General features: G+C 44.4%; 1 protein-coding gene across 1 annotated transcript in view; it reads left to right on the top strand.

Moving 5' to 3' along the window:
• The first annotated feature begins 19766 nt into the window (after positions 1-19766).
• The window catches only part of mxi1 (max interactor 1, dimerization protein), a 95166-nt gene continuing 94691 nt past the window's right edge, over positions 19767-20241 (top strand). The window contains exon 1 of the mRNA XM_043713105.2: positions 19767-19970. Within this exon, the coding sequence (XP_043569040.2) occupies positions 19838-19970 (133 nt within the window). The 5' untranslated portion in view covers positions 19767-19837. The remainder of the gene's footprint in view (positions 19971-20241) is intronic.

The raw sequence follows: 20241 nt of genomic DNA, 5'->3' as shown, positions 1-20241 counted from the left end.
TAGCAAAATAAATAAATTGTTGTTGCAGACCTTCCCCATTGTCCTTGCCTCTCCCAAATCCTACCCCTTTCCCAGGTTCTCTATTGCTTCAATATCTTCCCTCTTTTTTTTCTGGCTCTGTTGGAAGGTTATATATTAAATCACAAAGTATTTCACTCCAATTACGCTACCTGGCCTGAGTTTTCCAGCTTTTAATTTGAACCTTTCAGCATCTGCAGAGTTTGCTTTTCTTGGGTCTTTGATGTTGTCAGGATGTCCCTTAGTGTTCCAGCTCCAATGAATCATTTTCAAAATGCAGTCACTGTTGTTACATAAATAACTAGAGCAGTCAGTTTCAAAAAACATCAAGGTACCATCAACAACAAATTCAATAAAACGGTCAGTGTTCACCCACTGCCAGCCGAGTGAAAGGGATCGCCCAGGGCATCTTAGCTGCTCTTCTTTAAAGTACAGGGGGGTTTCTCTGCTGCCTGCTTCTGCAATGAACCTCCTCAATCACCTCTTCGCAATGGCTGAATAATTCCTTCCAGAGACACCTACTAACAGCCTGACATCACTGCACACAAATCTCAAACATCAAAAGGAACAGCAGCGATGGCTGGATATGACCTTTCTGACACCACAGTCTACGACAAGGCCTTGTGCAGTGTTCCCCCCACTCCATGATGACATGCAAGCCACAATCTCACCAACAGAACCAACCGGGTCAAACAGGACAGAGGCATTGCATCACCTCTCTTCTCCATCTTTCTTGCTGCAACACAGCACCTCAACTTCAGAAAACAATCCAATGTCATGTACATAATTTACAAGAATGGAGAGGAAACCATTCAACTCACACTACCCTAAATCCAAAGTCAGGATTACCCCAGCCTCCATCCCTGAGCTGCAGTTTACTTGTATAACGCCTGTATGTGCATTCATTCACAGAGTCTGAGGGGTAGGGCATTGTAAGCTCTTTCTCTGAAGCTTTGAGAAAATAAGCAGTCACTAAGACACTGGAAAACAAGGTGCTCTTCAAACCAGATCCCAAACATAATAACCTCCCCCATTTACTCCCCCAGTATTGAGTCATAGAGATGTACAGCACGGAAACAGACCCTTCAGTCCAACCAGTCCATGCCAGCCAGATATCCCAATCCAATCTGATCTTACCTGCCAGCACCCGGCCCATATCCCTCCAAAACCTTCCTATTCATATACCCAACCAAATGCCTTTTAAATGTTGTAATTGTACCAGCTTCCACCACTCCCTCTGGCAGCTCATTCAATACACGTACCACCCTCTGTGTGAAAAAGTTGCCCCGTAGGTCTCTTTTATATCTTTCCCCTCTCACCCTAAACCTATGCCCTCTAGGTCTGGACTCCCCGACCCCAGGGAAAAGACTTTGTCTATTTATCCTATCCATGCCCTCATGATTATGTAAACCTCTGTAAGGTCAGCCCTCAGCCTCCAACACTCCAGGGAAAACAGCCCCAGCCTGTTCAGCCTCTCCCTGTAGCTCAAATCTTCCAACCCTGGCAACATCCTTGTAAATCTTTCAAGTTTCACAACATCTTTCCAATAGCAAGGAGACCAGAATTGCACGCAATATTCCAACAGTGGCCTAACCAATGTCCTGTACAGCTGCAAAATGACCTCCCAACTCCTGTACTCAATACTCTGATCAATAAAGGAAAGCATACCAAACGCCTTCTTCACTACCCTATCTACCTGCGACTCCACTTTCAAGGAGCTATGACCTGTACTCCAAGGTCTCTTTGTTCAGCAACACTCCCTAGGACCTTACCATTAAGTGTATAAGTCCTGCTAAGATTTCCTTTCCCAAAATGCAGCACCTCCCATTTATCTGAATTAAACTCCATCTGCCACCTCTCTGCCCATTGGCCCATCTGGTCCAGGTCCTGTTGTAATCTGAGGTAACCTTCTTCGCTGTCCACTACACCTCCAATTTTGGTGTCATCTGCAAACTTACCAACTGTACCTCTTATGCTCACATCCAAATCATTTATATAATTGACAAAAAGTAGAGGACCCAGCACTGATCCTTGTGGCACTCCACTGGTCACAGGCCTCCAGTCTGAAAAACAACCCTCCACCACAACCCTCTGCCTTTTACCTTTGAGCCAGTTCTGTATCCAAATGGCTAGTTCTCCCTGTATTCCATGAAATCTAACCTTGCTAACCAGTCTCCCATGGGGAATATTCATATTGATGGCAAGATCTTGAAAAGCATGTACCATTCAATATTTTGGGAGTGTCTGAACAAAAGCAGGAATTTGCAATATTTTTTCATCACTTCCAATAGCCAGTCTGAAAGAGCATGGTGGCAAAAGACCAAGATTGCAAACCAGAGACCAACATCATAGTTTACTGGGAAGCAGTGACTCCTCTGCTCCCAAGTGCTTGAGCGGTTTGGATGAACAACAACAGGTATCTCAAAGCAGCACAACCTCAAACTAATAGCCAGACAACAGCAATCTCTCTAAAGACATGACAAACCTAAGAGGCACCCATTGCTCCAACCTGCTCTGCTGAGCAGGTTTCCCAAGCTCAGTCCCAAAGCAGTTTCTCCATTTTGAACTCAGTCACAGAAGGATGGTCATGATTACAATGGGAATGCTTTCGGGATGTTCTCAAAGCATTTCTGAAGAATTCAAACATCCCACTAACTCACGACACCTCAGCCTCTGACTGACAAAAATGGAGGTGTGTTCTTTGGAAGGGTTTCGTTGGGAGACTTCACTGGCAACACGAAAAAGTGAGGTCAAGGCATCAGATAGTGAGTCCAGAAACTCCCAACTGGCTCAACTGACCTTCCAATACCCCACTGCCCTGATGCTGGCAAAATCTGCAGATCAGGGAGGGGGTGCAAGGACTATTAGAAAAGTGGAGAATGTGCAAACTCCACACAGACAGTCACCCGAGAGTGGAATCAAAGGCAGCACTGAGCCACCATGCCGCCCTAGCTGTTGTGACCTACAAGTTAGTTTTAAGAGGGAATGTCATGGAGTCATATAGTATGGAAACAGACCTGCCGGTCCAATCAGTCCATGCCAACCTCCATCTCTACACCCTAACCATCCGACGCCTAGAGGAAGAATGCATCATCTTCCACCTTGGGACCCTCCAACCACGTGGCAATGTAAATTTCACCAGTTTCCTCAATTCCCCTCCTGCCCCATCCCAGACCCTACCTCCCAACTTGGCACCACCTTCATCACCTGTCCATCTTCCTTCCCACCTATCTGCTCCACCTTCCTCACCCACCTTTCTACCTATTGTACTCTCAAGTAACTTCCCACCTGTTCCCCCCCCCCGCCTCCCATTTGTCTCAGTGCCCCCAGCCCACAAGCCTCATTCCTGATGAAGGGCTCTTGCCCAAAATATTGATTCTCCTGCTCCTCGGATGCTGCCTGACCTGCTGTGCTTTTCCAGCACCACATTCCTGACCATAATCCCAAATTAAAGTAGTCTCACCTGCCTGTTCCCAGCCCAAATCCCTCCAAAACATTTCTTATTCATGTACTTAGCTAAATGTCTTTTAAACACTGCAACTCTACCTGCATCCACTACTTCCTCTGGAAGCTCATTCCATACCGTTTTCTCCCCACTATTAGCCTATGACTCTTAAGAGTGATATTACAAAAAGACAGTTAGTCAGGGTGTCATCCAGTACCTCACCCAGGTGGTTTTCAGTACAGACCTAAACGTTACGACAATATTGAGTTCTGCTCTGTAGACAGTCGGAAGAATCTTTTGAGTCCACACCCACATGCTGATATATTCCCCAGCTCACCATAATATGGGTCCACACCCACATGCTGATATATTCCCCAGCTCACCATTATATGGGTCCACACCCACATGCTGATATATTCCCCAGCTCACCATAATATGGGTCCACACCCACATGCTGATATATTCCCCAGCTCACAATAATAGACAGGAATCCTGGCTGACAGGTCATCTCGCTGTCCTGGGACACTGCTCCCTGTTACAGCACTTCCACTACAGCACACAATAAGTGAAGTCAATTACTCAAATCGGAGATCTAGCCTGGTCTCTCAGTCCCAGTACTGGGTCAGACACAACAATTACCTGCAGCATCATTCCAGGCCTTATCATGTCAATCTTATATAAAAGTGCACTAACGTAGATGAGACTTCAAATTGCATTGACAAGAGGCTTTGTGTTTTCAAGTGTAGGGGACCCCCAAATTAATCTTCCAGGCTCCATAAGACACTAAATCTGAACACAGCATCTTAATGCACACAAAAGAGGTAAGACAACAGAGCACCTAGAAGTCTGTCTGAATGCCTGTGTGGTGGTCTACCTGACCTTACTGTGAACTGACAGATCAATCGGATTTGAAAAGAAACGTGTGTGTCGAAGGCCTGCCTTGGTGTCATGTTGCCACACAAATGCAGGTGAGAGCAGAGTTGGATTTTGCAGATTATGTGGAGGCAGACAAGGCGGTTCCGGGATATATGTGTCATTTATTTTAAATCTGCATGACAATAATCTCTGTTGAGGATCTAACCACTGACCAGCTTCATGCTGCGTGTTGCAGTTGAGTAATGCATATACAATCTGCATGACTTGCTGTTTGCAACCCCCTGCTACATTTGCAAAGCTGCCACCATCTGCACTCATTATTTCTTTCCCAGCCAGCTGGTACAGTACGCTTGGCTGAATTTTCCAAGCTTTTCACTTGATGCTTGTTCCTCCGAAGAACCCAAGGTCTCATTCTGCTTCAAAGTATTTTTCAAATATGCCATTCATTTGCTCGAGGGCAGTGATCAGTGTCAAAACAGTTACAGTGTCAAAAGTCCGAGATATTTTCATTTCACCCAGATGCAGTGGTTTGCCCAGTGATAGATATAAAGAGTAAACTCATTAAAGTTGAAGCTTACAATAATGGCCATGTTTTCATTGTTCTCTAACTACAGGGTTTGACCTGCATTGTTTCCATGAGGTTTCACTGTTAAAACATGTAAATATACCCAAGTGAGACATCCTCACATTTTCATTGCGCTTCTCCTTAGTTCTTGTGAATGTTCTTCCCTGTGATAAAACAGGGAGCCAGATCCCAACTACAGCTTATACTCTGAACCCACGCTCTTTAATGAAGGTACAAACATTCAATTCAGCAGGCTGTTCAAATTGAACTGGCATTAAAGAGCAAAATCTGGTCTAGCATTTTACATCTGTAGAAAAAGGAACTAAACCCGGTTTATTTTTAAATGTAATGCCTAGTCCAGGTCATTGTCTAAAAGGGAGCTTGCTGGATGAATTGCTGACATCTTCAGCTGGTGCTCCCTTCATGGTCCTGGCCTCGGCACAAGAGGAACAAATAATCACTTCATCTCTCATTACACCCTTCACTCACCTAACTTTGCCAAGGCCTACAAACAACAGCAATGTGCTGCTCTATGGTATGTTTCTCCTACTTTCTCAGCTGCTGTGATATTGCAATCATGCAGGTTAAAGACAATGCAGGGTCCCATTTAATGGTGACAAATCCTCTCAGGCCACAGAGGGGAAAAAACAGTGCCTTGGGAATGAACATAGCAATGCTCCATTTCGAGGTACACAGATCTAGATTTCCTTCACCAATGTACTGACCTAATGTACTGGGATCCCACTCTGTACCCAAGGTGAACCCTGACTTGTATAGAGTGATGTTAGGACAAGGACAGTTTGGTAACTTCAAGACTAGTCAGGGGGCAGCATATTACAGAAAGTGCACAAGACAGAGGGCTCTTGAATAATAATTACTAAAAGTCCCCTGAATCTTTTTGGGTCATCTAGAAAAAGGCCTCTGGTAAATTTCTAATTTTTATTTGCCTCCCTAGAGGTTGTATGATCTGTGAGGGGTAGCTGGAAATGTGGTGGATGTGCCCCATTTGTACAGGGGATTTAATGGATGACTAAAGGGTCTTTCACTGCCCTTTTTTCAATGCTCCAAACAATTTGGTCATGAGAACCTCACAAAGCTGTAATGACACAGGACCTGAAAAGAATGAAAGTCTATTGGAAATTACTGCTCAGCACCATGTGAACACTGATTGGTCTAGAATGTAATGTTGACAGTGTAAAAGTGTCCACTGTGATGTAAGGTGCTCATATACACGCACACACACGCGCACACAAGCACTTAGGGCCTGTGAGGAAAAAACCTGCAAATACTACACCACATGTCTTGATGGCTTATTGAAAAGTGAAACAGTTTTCCAAGGTGAACAAGGAAACAAAATTACAGTATATTAATGATGATATAGACTAGAACAAATTATTAAGAAACCCCAATCTAGCTACTGATTGAAATTCTAAAGATGTAATAGGATGGGCTGATCCAGTTTTCAGCTGCTATACATTCTGTTGAATTCTGTATTGTTCATGTTTGTTTTTAACAGCCATAGAAGCAGCTGTCACTCTTAAAAGTTATAAATATAAATTAAAGGATGAGATGCTGCTTACACATCCCCATCCGTCTAAATATATTCTGGCAGTTTGTTTGTCTGTGTGACAGTCTCACACACATACCTAGTGGTTGACAGGAGAGATGGTAATCCCTCCAGGTAAATCCTCAGCTGGTCACATGACGACGTCGTGGTCAGGTGTCTGATCACACCACCATTTACACTCATGCATAACAGCTACCTCAAACATTTCCGTGTATAATAATGAGCACTGACAAGTGTGTTCGATGCTGTAATCCCATCCCTGGGGCCTACGATCAATCGTAAGATGCCCTTGTGGTTTTCTGACGTCATCCCAGCCCCTTGACTGAATCGCTCATGTGTTACACACAGTCCTGCAGCTGCTGGCCCATGTCCCTCTCTGGGAACTGCAGGTGAATCCTCATTGCTCCAAAATAATATTGTGACAAATCTCTCCAAGCTACATTTTCTCAGGATTGATATTTAACATTTGATGTTTGATATTGAACACAGCAACAATGTGCAATCATACAAAGTACTGGGACTTAGAAATTCTCTCCCTAAACCTTTAACTCCAAGCCTCTGTATCCTCCTTTAAAGAAAGTCTTCAAAAACTTTGGCCAAGCTTTCAGTTACTTATCCTAACATTTATGGGTGATACGGTGGCTCACAGCGCCAGGGAGTCTGGATCAATTCCACCCTCGGGTGAATGTGTGTGGAGTTTGCACATTCTCCCTGTGTCCGTGTGGATTTCCTCCGGGTGCTCCGGTTCCAATGTGCAGGTCAGGGTGGATTGGCCAAGCTATATTGCCCATAGTGGGGAGGGGTATGCAGACGAGGAGAATTTTCCATGGGAAATGCAGATTACAGGGATGGGGTGGGTCTGGGTGGGATGCTCTTTGGAGGATCAGTAAAGACTCAATGGGCTGAATGGCCTGCTTTCACACTGTAGGGATGCTATGATTTCCTTTGTTCAGTTTAAGTGTCGTCTGAGATGTGGATACTGTTCAAGGTGCTACACATTATTTTTATTATAAATGCATTCCAATGTGAGAGATTCCACAAGACCTGAATGAGGTCAAAAATAGTCTCAATCACTATAATTTGTTAAAATTTTAAATAATGGACTTTCCTGGACTGAAATGATTGCCACAGATCACATGATGCAAGTAGTATTCAGTTCCAGAATGTTTCAACAGTGTGGACAAGGGCAGAGTGCAGGGCCCATCATTCTGGAAACTCACACCTTTCATTCTGTGGCCAACAAACGCTAAAGAACAGCAGAGAATGTCCACCCAGCAGGGCTGCTAACAAAGTACAGTAAACCACAAACTCATTATATCTGCAAAAAGCTCACCATCTATCTATACAACAAACAATGTTTTTGGAACAGAGCATAGAATTTTACCTTGCTAATTTACCTGATTCATCTAGGTACCATGTTATATGACCAGGGATCCTCTGGTTTCTGAAAAGTTTATTTGTAATTTCTGGACCCTCTTGTTTCAGTTTAAAAGTCTCTCACACTACTCTCTCGTCTCTGCCCTCTAGCTCATCTTGTTCTCCTTGTTCAGCACAAGCAGCTCATCAGCTTTCAAACCTGCTTAACCTGATTGCTTACTACACAGTCACTTACTCCAGTGACTGTGCATAACTTTCTAACAAGTCTCAAGGCTTAAATAAACAATGTGTACTGCAAACAGCAAGTTTCAGTATTAACTGAATAAATTTAGCAGTTGTGAGTGAAGCACAGGTGAGCAATACACTCTCAAGTCCAATTTATTTCTGCAGGTTTAACTGATGTCAAATGGAACAATACAAGAGCCACTACTTTTGATTTAATTCTTCCAGCAGGACAAAGAACAAAGAATAATACAGCACAGAAACAGGCCCTTCAGCCTTCCAAGACTGTGCCATCACACTTTGTCTTTCCATACTAAAAGTTACAGGATCCGTATTCCTCTATTCCCTTCCTATTCATGCATTCATCCATGTACTTCTTGAATGCTGTTATTGTGTCTGCTTCGAACATCTCCTCTCATTTATACTCCACACCCCCCACCCCAAACACATACACACCTTGAGCCTGTGTCCCCTAGTAATTGACCTCTCCACCCTGGGAAAAAGCCTCATACTTCCCACTCTATCCGTGCCATTCACACTCTTATAACCTTCTATCAGGTCACCCCTCAACCTCCTGTATTCCAGTGAAAACAAACCCACTTTATCCAACCTTTCTTCATTGCTAAAATCCCCCACACCAGGCAACATTCTGGTAAAACTTCTGCATGCTCTCCAAAGCATCCACATCCTTTTGGTAGTGGGGTGACCAGAACTGTACACAATATTCCAAGTGTGGCCTAACTAAAGTTCTATAAAGCTGTAGAATAACTTGTCTGTCCTTATGCTCAATGCCCCAGTAAAGGCAAACATGCCATAGGCCTTTTTTACTCCCTTATCTACGTGCGCTGCCACCTTCAGTGATGTGTGGACTTGCATACCCAGATCCCTCTGCATATCAATACTTCTAAGGGTTCGACCATTCACTGTATAATTTCCACCTGTACTTGACCTTCCAAAATGCATCATCTCACATTTGTCTGGACTAAACTCCATCTGCCATTTCTCTGCCCATGCCTCCAACTGATCTATGTCCTGCTGTATCCTCTGACAATCCTTCTCAATATCTGCAACTCCAATATTTGTATCATTCGCAAACTTACTAATTAGACCAGCTATGCTTTCTTCCAAATCAATTATGTAGACCACGAACAGAGGTACCAGCACTGATCCCTGTGGAACACTAGCCACAACCCTCCATTCTGAAAAGCATCCTTCCACCCCTACCCCCCGTCTCCTATGACTGAGCCAGTTCTGTATCAATCTTGCCAGTCACCCCGATACCATGTGACTTCACCTTCAGTACCAATCTGCCATGCGACACCTTGTCAAAGGCTTTACTGAAGTCTATGTAGACAACACCAACTGCTTTTCCCTCAAACATCTTTATCATCTCCTCAAAAACCTCAATTAAATTAATGAGGCACGACCTTCCCCGCAGAAAACCATGCTGTCTATCGCTAATAAGTCCATTTCCTCCTAAAAGCATATAGATCTTGTCCCTGAGAACCTTTTCCAATACTTTTCCTCAACGACGTGTGGCTCCAGAACTCCATTCCAACAATGGGGTAAAATTACCTCTCCCTGCTGGATTTGTCATTGAGCTGGTCGCTGTCATCCCCATGGGGATCTGCTGTGATCGGAAGGCAGGATTACAAAGGAATGCAGACAAAAAGGACTGGCTTCCTCCTGCACATCAGTCACTGCTGGGAGAGATGGCAGCTTCCAGCCTGACTGTCTGTAGATCTGATTACTTCTACTTCGGATCACGGGGTGAGAATTGCAGCTACTGATTCCAGAGCTACGTGCCCAGTAAAGCTGACAGTGACACGGTCACACAAGACAGGCTTTCCAACCCACTTACATGATAAAAGGAGCAGCTCTCTGAACTTTCAGTTGCACCATTACCAGCCAAATACCCATCTGAGGGGGTTCCTTCCCACCTCCTAAAGCAGCACTACCATCTCACTTTGTATCTCATTCTGCCCACTGAGCTTGATTAAAGTTCATACCTGAAAACTGCGTTATCACAACAGGGACTGCACCTCAGTGGCTATAATATGGACATCTCATTGTTGTGACAAATTCTAAATAAACAGAAAACTTTCTTGAATGATTTTACAGTTAATAATACAGTAAAACAGTGAAAAGTTTAACTGTTGCCACAATCCGGCACCATTTTCAAAAGTTTAAGAACAAAAAAAGGATTAAAAAAGTTATAGCTGAAAGACAGTCCTGAGCCAGCTCACCGACGATACCGGTGTTGCCACCCCTCCTGTATCACTGCCTGCACCAGACCCAAATGATTCCTGAAGAAGGGCTCATGCCCGAAACGTCGATTCTCCTGCTCCTTGGATGCTGCCTGACCTGCTGCGCTTTTCCGACACCACACTCTCAACTCTGATCTCCAGCATCTACAGCCCTCACTTTCTCCCAAATGTAGCAGGTGCCATCTCTTTGCCACTGGACCCACCTCACCGACACAATAGCTGCTCCCACACTGAACTCACACACTCCCTGCAGCCTCAGTGACACCAGGAGTCCCCCAGCTCTGCTGCAGCCTCAATGACACCAGGGGTCTCCCAGCTCTGCTGCAGCCTCAGTGACACCAGGAGTCCCCCAGCACTGGGTATATTAAGCTGACGCTGCCACCTCACCAATGCCAGGAGTCACTGCTCTTGGTCTGCAGCAACCAGGAGTCTTTGGCTCCGTTGCCAGACCAAGCCACTGCCATCTCGCTAAGAGTCCCATACGGCCATCCTCCACAGGGATCTTTTTGAAAATAATACTGTCAAAATGACTGTTCATGAATCTAATGGCTGCTGAAGTGATGATCCCAGAATGTCACATTTGAAGAGATGTCAAGGAAGCTTCAAAGGGAGAAAGGCATAATAAACTGAACTGTAAACTCCAGAGAATGATGCGAGAAAAGACAAGAATATGGGCAGGAATCTGGTATTGTACTTTCACCCTTTTTGAGAATACGCGAAGATGGTTAAAAGTTGGTTCAGTCCCAGTTTGGGTTTCCTGATGGAAGATGGTGTGCCAGTGGAATAAAGCACTCATGTGAAGAACAGCTTGGTATAGCGGAGACAAATTGATTCTTAATTTCACAGTGAGGAAGTGTAAAATATCCACAAGGTTTAGAAATAGACAATAATTTAAAACTGACCAATAATAACCAGGCTGAATCAGGTGCACCTTAATATTTTAATTAAATAGGAAATAATCCTGGAAGAATAAACAAACAGGGAGCAAACTGAACAACATTCTCTGGAAGTTATCAGAAGTCTTCCAGTTTGGTGAACTTTGATTTTTTTATGACATAACATTTGGTTCTCATAGAATCCCTACAATGTGGAAGCTGCCATTCAGCCCAACAAGTCCACACTGACTCTCTGAACAGCATTCCACCCAGACTTACCCCTCTACCCTATCTCTGTAACTCTGTATTCCCATGGCTAATCCACCTAAGCAGCACAAAGTCATACAGCATGTAAGTAGACCCTTTGGTCTAACCAGTCCATACCAAACTAGACTAGTCCCACCTGCCTGCTCCCAGCCCATATCCTTCAAAATCTTTCCTATTCATGTATCTATCCAAATATCTTAAATTGTTGTAATTACACCCACATCCACCACTTCCTCAGGAAGTTCATTCAGCACACAATCTTTGGACTGTGGAAGGAAACCAAAGCACCTGGAAGAAACCCAGACAGACACAGGGAGAATGTCTGTATGGAGTTGACACAGTCGCCCGAGGGTGGAATTGAACCCAGGTCATGATGTGAGGCAGCGGTGCTAACCACTGAGCCACCATGTCGCCCAGTCTTTCCAGAACATCTTTTCACCAAGATATTAAGAAGGTAGCAAACTCAGTGCAACTTAAATCATATAAAATGTATAACATAGAATGAGGCATTCAATCTATCATAGTCCTGCTGGAAATAATTGTCCTGAGTCCCATATCTGTTTTTCCATTCATAAAACTCTCCAAGTATCCAATCTGCAAGTACCTGTACAGCTCCTTTAAAGTGATTTGTGGAGTTGGCTTCCCTATCTATTCAGGTTAACTGTTCCATACTCCCACAATTCCTTACACTAGTGACATTCACCCACTCCCCAGAGGGCCCAAAGGCACAGACACTACCACCTCACCACAAGAGCCCTATCTATTGAAACTTCATCTCGAAAGCCTATACTAGATCACCACTTTCACAACCTACCCATTCTCTCCTACTCTCAGCTGTCATTATTGCTTACCCAGCTTCTCTTCTGTCCTGTTTATTAGCAATAAGCGAGGAGAAAGTGAGGACTACAGATGCTGGAGATCAGAGCTGAAAATGTGTTGCTGGAAAAGCGCAGCAGGTCAGGCAGCATCCAAGGAACAGGAGAATCGACATTTCGAGCATAAGCCCTTCTTCAGGAATGAGGAAAGTGTGCCCAGCAGGCTAAGATAAAAGATAGGGAGGAGGGACTTGGGGGAGGGGCGTTGGAAATGCGATAGGTGGAAGGAGGTCAAGGTGAGGGTGATAGGCCGGAGTGGGGTGGGGGCGGAGAGGTCAGGAAGAAGATTGCAGGTTAGGACGGCGATGCTGAGTTTGAGGGATTTGACTGAGACATGGTGGGGGGAGGGGAAGTGAGGAAACTGGAGAAATCTGAGTTCATCCCTTGTGGTTGGAGGGTTCCTAGGCGGAAGATGAGGCGCTCTTCCTCCAACCGTCGTGTTGCTATGGTGTGGCGATGGAGGAGTCCAAGGACCTGTATATCCTTGGTGGAGTGGAGACAGGCCACCTACTTGTGGAACGTTTGAGAGAACACCTCTGGGATACCCGGACCAACCAACCCAACCACTCCGTGGCTCAACACTTCAACTCCCCCTCCCACTCCACCAAGGACATGCAGGTCACATGTGAGGCCACAGCAGGTAGGAGTGCTTTCTCTAAAAGGATATTAGTAAGCCAGATTTTTTTTTTGTACAACACTGATAGTTATCATTGCCACCATCACAAAGATTAGCCTCCTATTTGATTGTTATTAACAGAATGAAAATTCCACTAGCTGCCTTGGTGGATCTGCAGAGCACTGGCACAGTGTATCTGGATTACAAACTACGTGACATTAAGGTGACACCATCATTTCCCTTTGAATATAACCTGAATACAAACTGCCTAAAACCTTTGGAGAAAGAGAAGAATCAGAGAGAATGAAGACTTTAAATAAATGTAGTAATTTAAACACAAACTCAAAAATAAAATAAAAACATTTTGATATTTTAAGCTGAAGAACATAAATTCTCTTTTAAAATGATACATGAGCCACAACAGTCTAACAGCCAAGATAGATCAGCACCTTCATTCATGGAGCTAGCATTTATTGACAATCCCTAATTGCCCTCAAATGGTCTGCCTCTTGAACACAACTGAATGTTTGTTAGTCTATTTCAGAAGGCAGTCACCATTGGTGAAACTTTGGAGCCACAAGTAGTACATACCAGATAACGATGACAGATTGGTGACCCTGAATATCATTGAGGAGAAAGTTAGGTCTGCAGATGCTGGAGATCAAAGTTGAAACTTTATTGCTGGAACAGCACAGCAGGTCAGGCAGCATCCAGGGAACAGGAGATTCGACGTTTCGGGCACAGGCCCTTCTTCAGGAATGTGGCGTTGTGGGCGTGTAGGTTAGTGACGTCACTGGGGGCGGAAGTGGCTGCGGCGACCACAGAGACAGAGTTATTCCCCATAGCCGCGGAGGTCGCGAATCTGCCGGCGATTGTCTTCATGGCGATCGCGGAGGCAGTTGTCTGGGCGGCGATCGCAGAGGCTGCGAGGTCGGTGGGGGCGGAAGTGACGTCATCGTCGGCAGCTATTGCCGCGAGCGATGTAGCGGCCGCGTGTGTAATGGTGCCAGTCTGATTTCGGAGGCCGATGGAAGATTCTGGAACAGTTGAGGAATCCGGAGTGTGGGGGTAACTACATGAAAGTTTTTGGTACTTACTGTCTTTAATTTCCGATATGGCTAGGAAGAACTGTTTGTTTAGTTTATGGATCCTTCTGTGGATGAAGAACAGTAGAGGTCCTTTGCAGGTCTGTGAGTGTTGTCCTGAGCTGGGGTAGGGCTGACTGCAGGGAATGTAGGTAGCGGCGCATGGCTGCAAGCGTGGAGCGGAGGATCCGGAGGGAGGTCTGTTGCTGGAGGCTTCGGATTTGTTGTAGGTACTGGTTGTCCTGGTTGGGTCCAAGTTTTGTTGGTCGGAACGTAGTCCGGAGTCCGTGCGGGATAAGTCGGTTCCGTAGGCAGGTGCTGAGGAAGGAGATATGGCTGTGGTAGCGAGTCTGTTTGAGAATGTGGCTGAAGAGCTTCTGGGCAGAGGAGATGACTTGGGGGGTGCAGTGAGAGAGGGACTCACTGAAATCCTTGTCGAGGGAGGAAGACAGCTTCTTCAAGGAAGGCATCCTTGTAAGAGGATTCGCAGTAGGTTGAAATCTTTGAGGAGAAAGTGAGGTCTGCGGATGCTGGAGATCAGAGCTGAAAATGTGTTGCTGGAAAAGCGCAGCAGGTCAGGCAGCATCCAGGGAACAGGAGAATCGACGTTTCGGGCATAAGCCCTTCTTCAGGAATCCTTTCAGATATTCTCCCATGAGGCAATAAAAAATCTTCTTTTCAAAATTTTCCTTTTTTGCTTTTACTGCTTTTGATAAATCTAGTTCATTCATAGACAAAAAGACAACCTGCCTCATCAAATAAATGTCTGGAATTAACACAGGAATTCAGGAAAACCCTGTAGAAAATGCCAGAGAGATATCAAGGCCATTTGTCTAATGTGCAAGTCTAGTTATTAAATAACAAGTTTCTACAAAATCGCTCTCATTTATCAAATTCACTTAAATGTCACCATCACATTTTAGTAATTCAGGATAATTAAGAGGTTTTTTTTGTCTCTTCTCATGATAAAGGCTCAGGAAACAAAATGTGCTTTGTGGTAAATTTTGAATTAAACCTCTAATATACTTAAGACCAACAGGAAAGCATCAAGCTCCATCCCTTGCAAGTGTGAAATGTTCTGCTTGAAAGTTTAGACAGCATGGTGGCTCAGTGGTTAGCACTGCGGCCTCACAGCACCAGAGTCCCAGGTTCAATTCCAGCCTCAGGTGACTGTCTGTGTGGAGTTTGCACATTCTCCTTGTGTCTGCGTGGGTTTCTGCCGGGTGCTCCGGTTTCCTCCCACAGTCCAAAGCTGTGCAGGTCAGATGAACTGGCAATGCTAAATTGCCCGTAGTGTTAGGTGCATTAGTCAGAGGGAAATGGTTCTCGGGGGTGGGTTACTCTCTGGAGTGTCAGTGTGGACTGGTTGGGCTGAAGGGTCTGTTTCCACATCCATGCTGTAGGGAATCTAATTAGAGTTTTTGATCTGTAACCAATAAAATGGATGCAGCCACTTTGAGCTTAAAACAATGCTGAGGCTGCTCATACAAAAGTGTATGAGTTTCATAGCTATTTGTTTAAAATAGATCTGTTCTAATGATAATGGAAGTGAAAGACCATAATCAGCATGGCACACTTGGATTGACATCAAACTAAAAACTTTAGCTCTGACTGCAAGAACTTCGTCGCTCGATGGTTCCCAAATCATAAAGCAAATGATACTTTTAGAAAACAGTAGAGTCATAGAGATGTACAGCACGGAAATAGACCCTTCGGTCCAACTCGTCCATGCCGACCAAATATCCTATCCCAATCTAGTCCCACCTGCCAGCACCAAGCCCATATTCCTCCAAACCCTTCCTATTCATATACCCAGATGCCTTTTAAATGTTGCAATTGCACCAGCCTCCACCACTTCCTCTGGCAGCTCATTCCATACATGTACCACCCTCTGCGTGAAAAAGTTGCCCCGTAGGTCTCTTTTATATCGTTCCCCTCTCACCCTAAACCTATGCCCTCTAGTTCTGGACTCCCCCACCCCAGGGCAAAGACCATGTCTATTTACCTTATCACAAACCTTGCAAATTACCTTATCCATGCCCCTCATGATTTTATAAACCTCTGTAAGGTCACCCCTCAGCCTCCGACCCTCCAGGGAAAACAGCCCCAACCTATTCATCCTCTCCCTATATCTCAAATCCACCAACCCTGGCAATATTAAAAAAAAATTCTCTAGAATCACAGAATTGTTACAGAGTAAAAGGAGGCCATTCAGCCCATCATTCGTGAGACATAAGCCATTCAAGGCCATTATTGTGAACTCAAATGGCACCTTCTATTCTCTAACACATTGTTCTCAACTTCCATAGCAAAAGCAAATTAGATTTTAAAAGATGCTTGCGGTAAGTTAGCTTCTGCTTTTTTTCAAACAACCAGTCTTTTGAAATTTTCATTTGCAACTTGTTTTTGAATTTCCTGAAATGGTTACAGTTTGCAGTCAATTTAAGAATGCTTTGCTCCATGTGCAGTGAGTGTGACTGGGTCTGCAGCCATTCCAACATTCCTCAATGGCAAACCAATGAGATGGCACACTTTGGAAATTGCAAAGGATTGAACACTGGTGGAGAAAACTGACGTGATATATATGCACAGTGCCCTTCATGATGCTACAAAATGCCTCATAGGCTAAAGACGTCATTCTAAAACAGTCAGTGTTACAATGGGAGGCATTAACTTGACTTTGAAATGTCCTGTTTGTGGACAACAAATCCCCCTTTAAGTGAAACAAAATGTTAATTCTAATTGAGAAAAAAGGCAATTCATACACAAGATGAATTTCATAACCAGATCCTGCATTTCTTTTAAAAAATACTCAACAAAAACAGGGAGAAAGTGAGGACTGCAGATGCTGGAGATCAGAGTCGAGAGTGTGGTGCTGGAAAAGCACAGCAGGTCAGGCAGCATTCAAGAAGCAGGAGAATCAACTTTTCGGGCATAAGCCCTTCATCCTGTTGATTCTTCTGCTCCTTGGACGCTGCCTGAGCTGCTCTGCTTTTCCAGCACCACACTCTCGACTCTGAAAAACAGGAAACATTCTAACCTTTTGTTCAAACCTTAACTTGGGGCTCAATGCCTGGACTTTCACAAGGGCCAGTAGATAGTCCTCTGACCAGAGTCAAAACAGTATGTATAAAAGCTTAATTTCAGATATTTGAACATGGTGGGTTTCTGTTCTGAAATGCTGCACTCAGAGGGATCACTTTTTGACTGAGGAATTGTACTCAAGGTCATCTTCATCCAAAAGAGGAACAGGGAAGTTTCTCTGGTGTTATGGTTATTATTTATCCTCCAATAAGCATTGCAAAAACAGATTGCCTGGTCATCACATTGCTGTTTGTGGGAGCTTGTCCTATACAAGCTGGCTTTCTTGCCTTACCAACAGGAGCCTTTACTTAATCGGCCCCGACAGTACTTTAGCATGTCCTGAGATCATGAAATTCACAGTTACACATCCTTTTTCATGACCAGTTCGGTAAAGTATTGTGTGTACAAATACCAGGGTAATGCCATGGAAAGTCCCATTGTCTAAATCCCCATTCTCAAGATAACTTAAGGTTTTATATTTAAAAAAAAGAGGTGACATCTCAGCTAAGACAATGCATTCAAGGTGTGAGGCTAGAGCCTGTCTTTATCCCAATCTTGAGTCAGACAGGTTCTATTCCCAAAGTAGGAATTTATATTCTGTGCATTGCCTGCAGATGGTGTGCTTTTTGAGCAAAATAGAATCTAGCTGCAAATATAATGCTGCAAATGCAAATTCACTCCATAGACTTGTGTGTGTACATGCATGAGACAGACAGCGAGAGCAAGTGCACAAGCATTGTTGACATGAGTGAGTGTAATCCAGCCTTGGATCTTTGGGAGACCATCCTCCAAGGCAGACTTCGGGATATGCCGCAATGCAGAGTGGCCAAGCAGAAGCTGATAGCCAAGTTTGGTACCCATGGGAATGGCCTCAACTGGGACCTTGGGTTCGTGTCACACGACAGGTGGCCTCACTACGCTATACAATCTCTCATACACACATGAGCACACATACACACGCACTCTTACATACTCATACTCACGCAGACCCTCTCTCGTACACACACACACAAACCCCCCACATTGTCACCCACGCACACACCCGCTCAGTTTATACTCCACCTCACACAGTTTACCAAGCATGTACACACGCAAACACACACTCTCACGTGCACTCACATGCATACACCCACATACATGCAACACACACACACAAGTCTGTGAGGTGAATTTGTATTTGCTGAATTATATTTGCAGACACATTCTATTTTGCTCAAAAAGCACACCATCTGCAGGTAGTCAATCCATGTAACATTTTATAATTCCTACTTTGGGAATAGAACCAGTCTGACTCAAGATTGGGATACAGACAGATTCTAACCTCACACCTTTAGTGTATTGTCTGAGCTGAGATGTCACTTTCTTTTATCTTGAGAATGTGATGTCAAAGAAGTTCTGGGATTACATATTAATGAATCAAAACCTACAACCCATTCTAAAAGACAAAAGACTTAACAGCAATCTATGTTTGTTCAATATATCGTTTAAGTTGCATGACATGGTGATCTTTTACTATAAATCCTGCTCCACAACCACCTGAAGGAGCAGTGCGCCAAAAGCTAGTGCTTCCAAATAAACCTGCTGGACTATAACCTGGCTTTATGTGATTTTTAACTTTGTACACCCCAATCCAACACCGGCTCTTCCGCATCATAAAGAAAGGGTGAGACAGAAACCAAATGTGCCGAATTCTGTTTAGTACAGCGTTGTGGGCAATCGTATGAATGGTTGTGTCTTTACCTCTGAACCAGGAGGCTTGGTTCGAGTTCTACCTGCTCCAGAGGTGTGTGACATTCTGAACAAATATCTAATGTGCGCTATCACATTGAAGGGGAATCCGGATGGTCATCCCCCGATGTTGCTGCTGAGTTTCGCCAGCAATTTCTGTTTTTGTCTCAGGTCCCTAGCATACACAGTTTTGTTTTTGTTTTTATTATAAAACCCGGAGGTCCTGTTCCTTGCCTCAAGTAGAAACAGGAATTTCAGCGGAAAGTTGGAAATAGGCTCCTACCTCCCTCCCCAGCAAACAGAGCTTTAGGATAGACATAATGCAGAAAGAACTAAACAGAAATTGAGGGGTTTGTTTTCAGGGTGAGAGAGAACAGAAAATGTGGTTAGTTTGTATTCCTGCAAATGTTAAACGATACAAAAAGAAGTGGTGACGAGTTTGCTACAAATGTGTATTGTATTGTGTACCAATGTACAAGGTGCAGTGAGATTAACGACAGGGAGAGCAAATTTCTTGAAGTTGAAACAGAGGTGCGTGGTGGTGATGAGAACAAAATTGTTTCAGTTTATGTAGGAAAAAAGGTATTAGATTAACTTTTAAACGACTGAGGTTTGATTTTTTTTAAAAGAGTAAGAAAACTGAGGGCGGCGATGATCTGAAGTTTTAATCCCAAATAAAGTCAGAGTGGGATCAGGTTAATGTTGTCACATCGCCGCTGAAATGACACAAAGTGGCGCGTTGGCTTTCTCCCTCGCCGGAGCTTTTCCTGATGGTGTGGAGCAGCCGCTGAGCTCGGCGGGAATCGCTCCAAACACCCATCTATTCAATCCCTGGCAGCAGGACACAGGGAAACACGTGAGGAGGGGGGAATGGGAAAACGCGGAAGGCCCAGGCAGGACGGTACAGTTGCCAGTCATTGCCCCGCGGGCCGGCTCCCAGCAGCATTAAAGTGACCCGCAGCCTGTAACAATGTCGCAGCTCCCTCTCAATAACAGCCTGTACACAAAGGAGACTCTGCACCAGATCAACACTTCCCTTCATAACGTCCAAATGTTGCTGGAAGCGGCCAGTTATATAGAACGGATCGAGACAGAAAATGAGAGTGAGTATGGGTATTCCCGACTGTCTGAATTCGCATGAAAAACAAATACGCGTTAGCCTCCACTGCCTCCGCTGTGAGATGTAGTTAAGCTGCAGAACACAACAAACTGAAGTTAACCGTTTAGTAATCGACCGAAACCCAAAGGTTTCTGTAGGACCATATTATTATAAAGCCTCCCACAGATGGGCTGTACGAAGCAACTGTATGTTTTAAAACAGAGTTAAGAAAAATGGTATAAACATTTTCTGAAGAGAAGCTTCGTTTGGGTGGA

Source organism: Chiloscyllium plagiosum, unplaced genomic scaffold (assembly GCF_037043375.1).
Source record: "Chiloscyllium plagiosum isolate Xiang-an unplaced genomic scaffold, Cpla_swu_hap1 HiC_scaffold_22, whole genome shotgun sequence".
Lineage (NCBI taxonomy): Eukaryota > Metazoa > Chordata > Chondrichthyes > Orectolobiformes > Hemiscylliidae > Chiloscyllium > Chiloscyllium plagiosum.
This window is presented reverse-complemented; position numbering and strand designations above follow the sequence as displayed.